Source organism: Neophocaena asiaeorientalis, unplaced genomic scaffold (genome assembly GCF_003031525.2).
Source record: "Neophocaena asiaeorientalis asiaeorientalis breed wild unplaced genomic scaffold, Neophocaena_asiaeorientalis_V1.1 scaffold550, whole genome shotgun sequence".
NCBI classification, from domain to species: Eukaryota; Metazoa; Chordata; class Mammalia; order Artiodactyla; family Phocoenidae; genus Neophocaena; species Neophocaena asiaeorientalis.
The window spans coordinates 1,643,536-1,656,873 of NW_020173396.1; the positions used below are offsets into that span (position 1 = coordinate 1,643,536).

General features: G+C 36.4%; 1 protein-coding gene across 12 annotated transcripts in view; it reads right to left on the minus strand.

Annotated features, from left to right (window-relative positions):
* MCTP1 (multiple C2 and transmembrane domain containing 1) overlaps nt 1-13,338 on the minus strand; it is a 352,345-nt gene that overhangs the window by 98,483 nt on the left and 240,524 nt on the right. Inside the window, exon 18 of one of the 12 annotated variants that reach the window (XM_024746956.1) lies at nt 9,116-11,458. The exons of the other annotated variants lie outside the window; for them this stretch is intronic. Within the exon in view, the coding sequence (XP_024602724.1) occupies nt 11,348-11,458 (111 nt within the window). The 3' untranslated portion in view covers nt 9,116-11,347. Of the gene's footprint in view, nt 1-9,115; nt 11,459-13,338 lie in introns of those variants that run through there. 12 annotated transcript variants of the gene reach the window in all.

Genomic DNA, 13,338 nt, shown 5'->3' on the forward strand with positions numbered 1-13,338 from the left:
TAATTTTTGAAATGTATACAATATATTTAAAGATGATACAAATTATAACTGATGGCTATGATTATTCTATTAAAGTGTATTTAAAAAATATAATTTTTTACTCAGGAAGTGATTTAAGGCAAATTTGATAGACATCAACATAGATAAAAGAGAAAATTATTTTTTGCTAGAATCCATATTAATTCTTTACATATTTATTTGTAAAACTTTGACAATCATTAAAATATAAGCTCTTTAAAGGAAGGGATTTTTTTTTTTCTTTTTGCTCACTGTTCTATCCCCAGAGCATAGAATGGTGCTTGGGGGCATAGTAGGTGCTTAATAAATATATATTTGCTGAATTAATGAATAAATGGATACTGGGTTCCCAAGTCATTTAACATAAGTCTACTTAATTATTTGCATTAGTAAAAGTCCTATAGAGCCACTATTTAAAACCAAGTGACATCTGGAAAATGTATTCAGAATTACAACCTGTGATAGCACTAATGAATTTCTCCCTGAGGCACACAAGGTAGAAGAAGTACCTTAGTACTTCTAGAAAAATTGTCTATCCATTCTGGTTATGCAGTCATGAACCGTCTTTCCTCTTAGACCTTCCTATATAGTTGCCTTTTCCAAGGATATTCATGTGACTCAGTGTATTCTGGTCTCATGGATGGGACTCAGATTATTCCATTGCTAAATATCACCAATTGTAATGATTTTTAACCTATTGAGCAAATATATTCCTCCTTGTAATGGCCACTCATTGGTGTTAAGAGTCCTGGTGTTACCCAGAATGAATTTCTTGTTCCTTTCTGTATTAGTGTTAGTTGTAGGCCAGGTATTGCGCCAAATAAACTTTTCATATGATAATTCTGCAAGTAATCAATCCACCTATCATGTCTTTTTCTTCTCTAGGTTCAACATCACTCATTGCTTAAAGTACCAGTTACAAGGTATGGTTTCTGGACACTTCTCCATTGTGGACATCCTCTTACCACATCCAAATCAATATATCAATACCTTTCTTAAAATATAGCACTCAGAAGTGACAGAACACTTCTTATGAATACATATGGTCTTAATATGCCCTAACAACATGAACACCAGAACACAGGATGGGAAAAGATATAGAAGAGAGAGACAAAGAAAGAAATTGCATTAGCTTTATGAATTCTCATAGTGGAAAAATAGTCTCCTTCCCCATTATGTGCTCTTTAAGAATCTAATTAAGTAAAGAGCCCTTGCTCTTGAAAATATCTTTAAAAAATGAACAAACAAGAGAGCTTTGAATAAACCCTAAATACAAAAGCATTTATTTTTCTTCTCAAAATTTAATTGAAGATTTCAAAAGGTCAAAAAAAGAAACAGCATGATATATTCTTGTCTACTTTGTTGTAAATTAATTGACCATATGTGCATGAGCCTATTTATGGGCTCTCTAATCTGTTCCATTAATCTAGGTGTCTGTTTTTATGCCAATACCATACTGTTTTGGTTACTATAGCTTTGTAGTTTAGTTTGAAATCAGGGAGCATGATGCCTCCAGTTTTGCTCTTCTTTCTCAAGATTGCTTTGGCTATTGGTGTCTTTTGTGGTTTCATACAAATTTTAGGATTGCTTATTGCTGTGAAAAATATTGTTGGAATTTTGATAGGGATTGCATTGAATCTGTACATGGCCGTGGGTAATATGGACATTTTAATAATAGTAATTCTTTCAATCTGTGAGCAAGGAATACGTTTCCATTTACTTTTGTGTTCAATTTCTTTCATCACTGTCGTGTAGTTTTTAGTGTATAGGTATTTCACTTTCTTGGTTAAATTTATTACTAAGTATTTTATTTTTTTTGATGCAACTGCAAATGGGATTGTTTTCTTAATTTCTATTTCTGATAGTACATTGTTAGTGTATAGAAATGCAATAGATTTTTGTATATTGACTTTGTATCCCGCAAATTTACTGAATTCATTTATTAGTTCTAATAGTTTTTTGGTGGAGTTTTTAGGGTTTTCTATATACAAAACCATGTCATCCACAAATAGTGACAGTTTTACTTTTTCCTTTCCAATTTGGATGACTTTTCTTTCTTCTTCTTGCTTAATTACTCTGACTAGGACTTGCAACACTATGTAAAATAAAAGTCGCAAAGTGGGCATCCTTGACTTGTTCCTGACCTTAGAGGAAAAGCTTTCAGTTTTTCACTATTGAGCATGATGTTAGCTGTGTACTTATCATATATGGCCCTGGTTGTGCTGAGGTATGTTGCATCTATACTCACTTTGTTGAGAGTTTTTTTAATCATAAATGGATGTTGAATTTTGTCAAATGCTTTTTCTGCATTTACTGAGATGATCATATGATTTTTATCCTTCATTTTATTTATTTATTTATTTTTTAAACATCTTTATTGGGGTATAATTGCTTTACAATGGTGTGTTAGTTTCTGCTTTATAACAAAGTGAATCAGCTATACATTATCCTTCATTTTATTAATGTTGTATATCCTGTTGATTGATTTGCGGATATTGAAGCATCCTTGCATCCCTGGAATAAATCCCACTTAATGATAGTATACGATCCTCTTAATGTATTGTTGAATTCAGTTTGCTAATATTTTGTTGAGAATTCTTTCATCTGTGTTCATCAGGGATACTGGCCTGTAATTTTCTCTTCTTGTGGGAAAGGGAAGTTTCTTCAATAAGTGGTGTTGGGAAAACTGGACAGCCACATGCAAAAGAATAAAACTTACACCATACACAAAAATTAACTCAAAATGGATTAAAGACTTGAATGTAAGATCTATAACCATAAAACTCCTAGCAGAAAACATAGGCAATAATCTCCTTGACATTGATCTTGGCTATGATTTTTTTGGATCTGACTACCAAAACAAAGGCAACAAAAGCCAAAATAAACAAGTAGGACTTCAACAAACTAAAAAGCTTATGCACAGCAAAGGAAATCATCGACAAAACGAAAAGCCAATCTACTGAATGGGAGAAAATACTTGTAAATTATACATCTGATAAGGGGTTAATATCCAAAATATATAAAAACTCATACAACTCAATAGCCAAAAACCAAGCAAACTGATTTAAAAATGGGCAGAGGATCTGAAGGCACATTTTTTCCAAAGAAGTTGGCCAACAGGCACATGAAAAGATGCTACTCATTTAATCATCAGGGAAATGCAAATCAAAACCACACTGAGATATCACCTCACACCTGTTAGAATGGCTATTATCAAAAAGTCAAGAAATAGCAAGTGTTGGTGAGAATGTGGAAAAAAGGGATCCCTCGTGCACTCTTAGTGGGAATGCAGATTGGTACAGCCACTATGGAAGACGGTATGGAGGTTCCTCAAGAAATTAAAAACAGACCTACCATATGATCTAGCAATTCACTTCTCGGTATTTATCTGAAGAAAATGAAAATACTAATTCAAAAAGATATATGCACCCTCACATTCATTGCAGCATTATTTACAATAGCCAAGATATGGGAACAACCTAAGTGTCCATCAATGGATGAATGGATAAAGAAGTTATGACATATATACAGTGGAATACTATTCAGCCATAAAAAGAATGGAATCTTGCCATTTGCAATAACCAAGATGGACATAGAGGGCATTATGCTAAGTGAATTATGCTAAGTGAAATAAGTCAGAGAAAGACACCATATGATCTCACATATATGTGGCATCTAAAAATGAAACAAACAAATAATTAAAAAAACAGATTAGTGGTTGCCAGAAGTGAGGGAGGTGGGTGAAATGGGCTAAGGGGGTCAAAAGGTACAAACTTCCAATTATAAAATAACAAGTCATAGGAATATTGTGTACAGCATGATGACTATAGTCAATAATACTGTACTGCAAATTTAAAAGTTGCTAAAGGAATAAATCTGAAAAGTCCTCATCATGAGAAAAAAATACTTGTAACTGTATGGTGAGGGGTGGTAATTAGATTTACTGCAGGTGATCACTTCACAATGTATACAAATATTGAGTCATTATGTTGAACACCTGATACTAATATAGTGTTATATGTCAATTATACCTCAATTTAAAAAAAGGAAAAGAGCATGAACACAGATTAACAATAAAAGGTATTTATTAAACACCTATGTGCTATGCAATATTGGGTGTTCAAAATTAGGATAAGACATGGTCTCTGGGCTCATATTGCTAAGAATCACTAAGAAAAAAGCAATTATTCTCTATAGTACTAGTGATGATTCTAATACTTGTCAATGGTGATGATCCACAAACAAAGAGCCCTCAGAGGGAGAAAGGGGTCTTTTAGCTTATTCTCTCCACACTGAAGCTTCTTTTCTCCCTGGAGCCCACTTGCATGAAGATGGGATCCTTTCCTTTATCCTACAAAATACCAAAACACTCCTGGATGGGTCTTCAGTGTTTCACCAGGGCAGCAGGAGAAAGAAGGAAGCTCAGAAAAACTCCAGGAAGGCTAAGACAATGCAGGATCTGTCCTTGGTCCTGACCACACTTTTCATAAGTTTGGGGTTTGAAAAGAAGAGACATAATGGGCTAAAATGGGACCAAAAAAGCAATTAAAAAATATATATAAACCCAAAAATGCCTAGGATTTTTTGCGACCCATATATCCAGAAACCTTTTTGCCTGCATGGGACATGGAGAGAGGATCTGATGATTCTAGAATTTCTCCAGGTTAAACTAGGTAATAAGGACTCCTGCACATTTGTACAGTGTTTAATTTCCTTTGACTTCATCACTATGACATCCTTTCCTTATATTTCCTCTCTCTCTCTCTCTCTCTCTGTCACATTCTCCTTGCCTTTTCCCCCACTCCCCCCAACACTTTTAATAAGAAAACTTGGACCATCTTTATTTTACTTTCATAAAATCCATGACCCCATTCCAAACAAAACATCTATCCCTACATTATTTAGCCTTGCTCATTAGAAACTAAAATTATTCCAAGAATTTGGTGGTTTCCTTTTTGCAAATTACTAGATGGTTGTGATTTACTACTAAAACTCTGTATCAGAAAATCTTCATGGGATATTAGAAGTACACACAACCTTCTTCATTAGAAAAAGGATATTGTGAGTTTTACACATTATCCTGGATGGTAGAAGCTCTTTGTCAATCTGCCTTGGACTGTTAGCCACAATCATGGGATCCCTAAAAAACCTGCTTCAGTGTGACACACTAGAAAGAGCTTGAGAGTTTGAATCAGGCCCATGTTTTTATCCAAGCTTACTAGTCACTATCTATGTGATGTATTACTAGATTACTCTTAATTTTATAATCTGAAAGTTAAAACTATACTACTTACAGATTTGAGATGGAATTAGCCTAGTGCTTGTAAGATGCTTGTAAGATGCTCAATAAACATTAGGTATTATTACAAGCAGGAATATATTGGCTCATACTATATATAATTTTTTTGGCCCTTCTTATAGCTCATCACTTTCCCTATTCCACTCTAGAATCCATAGGGTGGATTCAAGCATTAGAGCTGTGTTTAAAAAGCTACGTCAACTACAATAGGAAAAGATGATAAAGCGAGTGCCATTTTCAGTATTTTTATATTTAGCTTATAGTGATTACATGCAGTAATGATCCCAATTTGTTAATATCTCCATGTATCCAGGCTTTTTGAAATACTCTCCCAAGATGACACTGAGATTAGACATAGGACTTGTTTTGGCCGAGGGAGGAGTTGTAAAAATGCTGAACACAGAGGCTTAAAAAGCACTTGCTCATTGGGTTTTTCCCTCTGCATGCTTCAAACCCTGAGCCCATGTCAACAAGCACAGTCTAGTCTGCTGAATGATAAGAAACATGTGATACAGTTGTCTCCATTGCCCCAGTTGGAAGCCAGACAGCATTCAGAAGCAAAGTTGCCTAACTGGCCAGAAGCTGACCAGAGATGCATAAGTGAGCCCAGCTGAGAACAAAAGAAGTACCCAGCTGAGCCTGATCCAACTTGTTCACCTACAGAATCATTACTAAATAACTGGTAGTTGCTTTGCGCTACTAATAGAGTGGTTTGTTATACAGCAAATGCTAACTGATACCTATTTTCTCTCCAAGGAGACAGTATGGTAGAGTAAAATATGGTCTGGACCAGGAGCCTGAAGAAGTGTTTTTAGTTCCATTTCTGCTATATGATCATCATAAGACCTTGGGCAGGTCAGTTATTCTCTCCTATTTTAGTCTATTATCCATAAAATGGAAATGGTAATATGTGTCTATTTCACAAGTAGGCTGTGGGAAACAAATTATGTAATATACATGAAAATGCATTATCAGAAAGTACTATACCAATGTAAGTAATGTCAATTTTATGTTTTTCATTTTTTTCTTTTTTTTGTTGTTGTTGTTTTGTTTGTTTTTTTGCGGTACGCAGGCCTCTCACTGTTGTGGCCTCTCCTGTCGCGGAGCACAGGCTCTGGACGCGCAGGCTCAGCGGCCATGGCTCACGGGCCCAGCCACTCTGCGGCATGTGGGATCCTCCCGGACCGGGGCACGAACCCGTGTCCCCTGCATCGGCAGGCGGACTCTCAACCACTGCGCCACCAGGAAGCCCTGTTTTTCATATTTAAAATTGTTTCTGAAAAATAACAGAGACTTTATAAAATAATACTCCAAGATAAGTCAACATGATAATTGTTCTTTGAGCAGTTATAGAAGATGGATGGTGTTCCTTAGAGGGATTTCTGTGTGGTCTGGGAGGAAGGGGTTTGCTGGAAGGAAGCCATAAGTATTGGGTTGGCCAAAAGGTTTGTTCGGTTTTTTTCCGTAAGATGGCTCTAGTAGCACTTAGTTGTCTTTAACTTCATTCGAAACAATTTTGTTAGATTGTATGTGACAGCTGTCATACCGGCGTGCATTTAAAAAAAAGCTTATCAAAACTGGTGAATTTTTGTGTAGCCATTTTATTATTGAATATGGAAGAAAAAAGGCAACATTTTTGGCATATTATGCTTTATTTTTTCAAGAAAGGTAAAAAGGCAACTGAAACGCAAAAAAAAGATTTGTGCAGTGTATGGAGAAGGTGCTGTGACTGATCAAGCATGTCAAAAGTGGTCTGCAAAGTTTTGTGCTAGAGATTTCTCGCTGGATAGTGCTCCATGGTCGGGTAGACCAGTTGAAGTTGATAGCAATCAAATAGAGACATTAATTGAGAACAATCAACGTTATACCACACGGGGGATAGCCGACATACTCAAAATATCCAGAGCATCGAAAATGATTTGCACCAGCTTGGTTATGTTCCTCGCTTTGATGTTTGGGTTCCACATAAGTTAAGAGAAAAAAACCTTCCTGACCTTATTTCTGCATGCGATTCTCTACTGAAATGCAATGAAAACGTTCTGTTTTTAAAACAAATTGTGACGGGTAATGAAAAGTGGATATCGTACAATAATGTGGAATGGAAGAGATTGTGGGGCAAGTGGAATGAACCACCACCAATCACACCAAAGGCAGGTCTTCATCCAAAGAAAGTGATGTTGTGTATATGGTGGGATTGGAAGGGAGTCCTCTATTATGAGCTCCTTACGGAAAACCAAACCATTAATTCCAACAAGTACTGCACCCAATTAGACCAATGGAAAGCAGCACTTGACGAAAAGCATCCAGAGTCAGTCAACAGAAAACGCATAATCTTCCATCAGGATAACGCAAGACCGCATGTTTCTTTGATGACCAGGCAAAAACTGTTACAGCTTGGCTGGGAAGTTCTAATTCACCGCTGTATTCACCAGACATTGCATCTTTGGATTTCCATTTATTTCAATCTTTACAAAATTCTCTTAATGGAAAAATTTCAATTCCCTGGAAGACTGTAAAAGGCACCTGGAACAGTTCTTTGCTCAAAAAGATAAAAAGTTTTGGGAAGAGGGCATTACGAATTTGCCTGAAAAATGGCAGAAGGCAGTGGAACGGTGAATACGTTGTTCAATAAAGTTCTTGGTGAAAATGAAATATGTGTCTTTTATTTTTACTTCAAAGCTGAAGACGCTTTTTGGCCAACCCAATATTAAACTTATGAGGGGTTGCACTGAAATGTTTTACTAATAATCAGAGCAAGAAAAATCCAGATCTTTAGAGAAAGTCATTATTGCTAGTAAATGACATTAGCATACATTGTAGATTTTGTGAAGTCTGGAGTTGAAAAAAATTAGGTTTTTAAATGTTGACAATTTTTAACATTCTCATTCCCCTAGATATAAAAGTATCTTGTTCTGAAGTACCAGCTTTAAGAATGTCAATTCCTGTCCATACATTTTTTTCACTTTTAAATCCAAATACCTTCGATCTAAATCAGTGTTATCTTGCATATGATTTTATCACTAACATCACAAAACACAATCCTTCAGTATCTATTTGTGCCAGGCTTTAAAAGCAACCTGCTTTTTTAAACATCTTTATTGGAGTATAATTGCTTTACAATGGTGTGTTAGTTTCTGCTGTATAACAAAGTGAATCAGCTATGTGTACACATATATCCCCATTTCCCTTCCCTCTTGCGTCTCCCTCCTACCCTCCCTATCCCACCCCTCTAGGTAGTCACAAAGCACCGAGCTGATCTGCCTGTGCTATGCGACTGTTTCCCACTAGCTATCTACTTTACCTCTGGTAGTGTATATATATACATGCCACTCTCTCACTTCGTCCCAGCTTACCCTTCCCCCTCCCTGTGTCCTCAAGTCCATTCTCTATGTCTGTGTCTTTATTCCTGTCCTGCCCCTAGGTTCTTCAGAGACTTTATTATGTTGAGGTAATTTCCTCTATGCCTACTTTCTGGAGGGTTTTTATCATGAATGGGTGTTGAATTTTGTCCAAAGAAGAGCAACCTACATTTTAATCATAAGTATTCAGAATGGCTATTTTGAAAATCTATAATTTACTGAAAGGTAAATGACATAATTTGTCCTAATAAGTATCTTATATCACATTGCATAAAATGAACTTTAGAGGGAAAGTCCTGCAAGGAAGCCTGGGAAGGCTGAGACTATCTTCATTTTATGAATGAGGAAACTGACGCTCAGGAGGTTAAACTTGTCTAAGGACATCCTCTACTGAGTGGCAAAGTCAGCTAACGCCCAATCCAGTGTGCTTTTCCCACAATGCTCCACTGCTTCTAAGGTAAAGGATTTTATAGTGAATGTTGATGCTCTGAAGGTCTCAATTATTTAGGGACTGATTATTCAATTTGTAGATTTTTTTCTATCTCTACTTCTTCTCCTTCCTCTTGCTCTGGGATGACCACTAAATGGAATACCACTTTTTAGGTGCTCTGGTAAAGGTCTGGCATGTCAAAGAGGTCAAACACTAATGGTCAAAATGAGGTTTGTAGAGACAATTTCATTCTTCCTTTTCCTCACTCTCTTGCATGGCTCTGAATAATCAAAGTTAGCTATTCACATGGTTTCTATTAAATGAGGTTTTCTTCTGTCCAAAATGTTTAGAAGAGGTTAGCAAGGTGGCTGTAAAGGCAAAGACTGGAAAATAATTGAGCCAATTACATTTTACAAGCAAAAGAAGCCTTACTTTTTCACATGAAGATTAAACAAACAAAAAGACCTTTTCTACTCAGAAGCTAATGAAGGTGGGCTTGGGCTTTTCACTTCCATTTAAACATGGCAAATTATATAAAGTAGAGTGAATGATTCAAAATGTTAAGATTTTATAGCAATACCATTTCTTAGGAGGTGCAAGATGTACCTGATTTTTCTTTCTTTGAGCCTGGGGTTTTAAGAGTCCCAGGCAGGGACTGGGCCGTCCAGATCATCCCATCAATTGATGCTCTCATTGAAGTGCAGTGGAAGATGCCTGCATTCAATAATCATTCAGTGCGACACATGACAGTCTCCCTGGGGGAGCACACTTCAGAAAAATCATTTAAGTTGGAATATTGAAATATCCTATTCTTTTGCAAACTACAGTATATTTTAAAAAAGAAATCTCATCCAAAATGATTAACACTTCCTACTGTTCAGGAAAAAAGCCTGCCCTTTCAGACTAACAGCTGTGAATCATTAGCTCTCCAGTGATGAGATGTGTTTGATGAGTATTTTTCTTTCTAATTAAGAGATGAGATTCTCTATTTGACTGTCTCTTCAGAAAGAAGTGAAGAAAAAATTCTCTGCCTACATGGAAAGGCCATCTCCTACAAAACAATTAATTATTTCAAGGCACTTTTAGAAAATCCCTTTCCTCCCTAATTTCAATTCATTTTTTTTCTTAAACTTAACACATTTACGGCCTTTACAGTATTAACCCATTTTTCACCCAGTTTCACCCTCTGTTTACCTGTTTGTTTCATCATTCAAAAATGTCTAGATCAGACGAAATAAAATGAGGAAATATAACAAAAGGAAGTAGACGCTTATGCTAACAGCATTTGATGTGACAATATTCACTGATGTGCGAGAGGCCTCAAATTAGAAAGATAATAAATACATAGTGTTTGCCTTTTGAGGAATTAAGCATTGCTTAAAAAAAAAAAAACAACTTTTAAGGGGTCTAGCCACATATTAAAACTGGTTATGGTAATTAATCCCTAAAAGGAAACTATTTTACGTCTACCATTAAGACTGGCCCTAAAGAAGAAAGCTAGTGGATGTAAAGTGGAACCCAAAATATATGTCTTTTCTTTTTTGAAAAAGCCATCATCCAGGTTAAAAAAATTCCTGAATTAAAAACATGATTGGAGAGAACAGTAAGACGCAAATGAAAGCACTGTTTGCGAATCAATCCCATCAACTGCCTCCTTAGATCCTTTTCGGCACAAGGAAAGAAAGAAGGGGTGTAAGGGAAGAGGGTCAACTTTCAAACATTTGGGTGCTGTGCTGCCACTCCCCTCCCCCAGGGTGCATCTGGAAACATGTGGGGATGTTTTTAGTTATCACAATGACTCAAGTGGGAAAGGGGTGATACCAGCATTTATTGGGTGGGGCATGGGTGTGAAACACCCTGAGATATGCGGAACAGTTCCACCCGGTGAAAAATCTTCCTGTCCCCCATGCTAACAGTACTCCTCTTTGAGAAACATTGCCAATTCTCACATAGACACTAGGATATTCCACAGCTAACTTAGAAAAGAAGAAACAGTAGGTACATACATATACAAATGTGCACAGAAGAAGGACAGATATATTTCCTAGATGATGGCATGAGAGTAGCAGAGAAAAAGAATTGCACTCACTCATATGTATTTGCACTAGATTCTTTCTCTCCATTAGTGCTCAACATTTCTTAAATATATGTCTAAAGAAGAACTGGAGGTGAACTCATTCTGCCCACTTACTCTCCCTTGGATTAAGTAAGGCTCCATGCATCATCAGGGACTTCAGAACTTCATCTTCTGGGAAGGGGGTGGTTTTGCCTTGATTTAAATAGCCAGATGGTGTCACCACCTGTTCTAAGGTCTTTATTTCTGGTTGATTCCACTAGAGCTTTTGGTACCACCTACGTGAACAGGAGAGAGAAGATAGGCAATGTGAACCTGATTAATTCCCAGCCTAACAATAGCCTTTTTAAGGTGGTTTTAAAGTATGACACGTTACTCTCTTGAAGAGAGGCTTTGCTTTGTTTGGACAATTTTCTAAAAAAAAAAAAACAGTGGTAAGGAATTGGTCACAACCTTAGACCTACTGGATCGCTCCACCTTGTTTAGCTGTTTCCTATGGTCTTGCTGCAATGACCCAGAGAACTTTATCATGCTTACATGCATGCTTATATACAGTGGCTTTTCTCCCTCTCTCAATCAGAATGAGAACTGAGATGATTCCCTCTACTGCTTTCTTTTTGAGTAGTTACAACCAAATACCAGACTGAAGAGACTTGTGCTGTGTGTGTCTGTGTGTGTGTGTGTGTGTGTGTGTGTGTGTGTGTGTGTGTGTTTTATGTGTTGAGAGCAAAAAAGTCAAAGTGTACTCTCTACCAAATGATCACTTATATTGATTAGGCAAAATGCAAAATACGTTAAGAGGAACATCTATCTCTGTTGTTCTGGTGACAGAATGAGGTATATGGTTAGGAGTAGAAAAAAATAAATTGGTTGATTTATTGGCAAAGCTTTGAATTGAATGCATATACTATAACTTAGTTCATATATTTACTGAAGGTGTTAAAAATATCATTGTTTGTTCACATTTACTTAGATCACTTATAAATATACACCAGGAAGTTCTGATTCTTTACTTTGTGAAACCGTACACAGGGTTTTTGAAATTGCTACCTGAAACTTAAAGTCTACCATCTTAGAACATCCAGGCCTTTTTGAAAAGCACAGCTTGACTTCCTCTATTAAAGAAGCAAGCATGACAACTAGATAGGACTCATTTGAAGCTGTCTTACAAATGACTCACAGAAATACCTACCAAAGAATCTCCACAACAAAATGGACCAAAACAACCTCAGAGATGGTGCTATCAACTCATCATAGCATAATGCACCCTACTCTCCTTGATGGAGATATTATATCAATAGAACCTGCAAGCCAGAAGGCTTGGGAAATTATTTATTTATTTAGATTTTTTTCTTTTTCAGCTTACAAGTTGTACCACTATTTGGTGTCATTTTTATCAAAGTCAGAGATGAAAGGCTCTGGCTTTGCTTTGAGAACACTGACAACTCCAAAGTGTAAAGCCCAGAGTGTGTCCAACTACAGCATCGCATCAACCACACATGAATAACTGATAAGCAATCCCTGTAATGTTGTGAGTTTCTTGTTAGTAAAAGTTTGGATGTAGAATGAAAGTGACAAATGCTTATAGATGCCCGGAGATGCTGATTCTCTGAGGTCCCTTTCATTAGAAATTAGTACTTTACCTACTGGTTTGTAATGCCTACCATAGAACCAAGCACAGTTACGCTTTTAATTTTAATAGCTTCATCATTCACAGAAGTTCTCATTCAAAAACGGCTGCACACAAAGTCCTTCTTGCAGGTTACAGATCAACACATATTTATTAAGTGACCAAATACCAACAATTAAGAGGAATTGGTGAACTGGTATTATTTGGTCCATGAGGAGATTGCTGGTCCGAAGTAACAATTGCTCTTAAAAAATACTTAAGGACTACATCAAAAAACATGTAAGAGTGAATAAGGTTGTTAAGCTCACTGAAGCTTGTCTTTTCCCAGAATCCCATTTCTCTAGAATCCAACTGGTTTTGTAGGGACCCATGACTATCTCACTAGTGTAGGTACAGAACATTTCATGCTTGAATTATTTTCTAAAAAGAAAAAAGGCATTTTAATGTTGGTTCTCAATTTGTTTCTGTTTTGCTTTTGTTTATTCTCCAGTGTCAATGAAAAAGGCATATTTTCCCATGATATTCAAG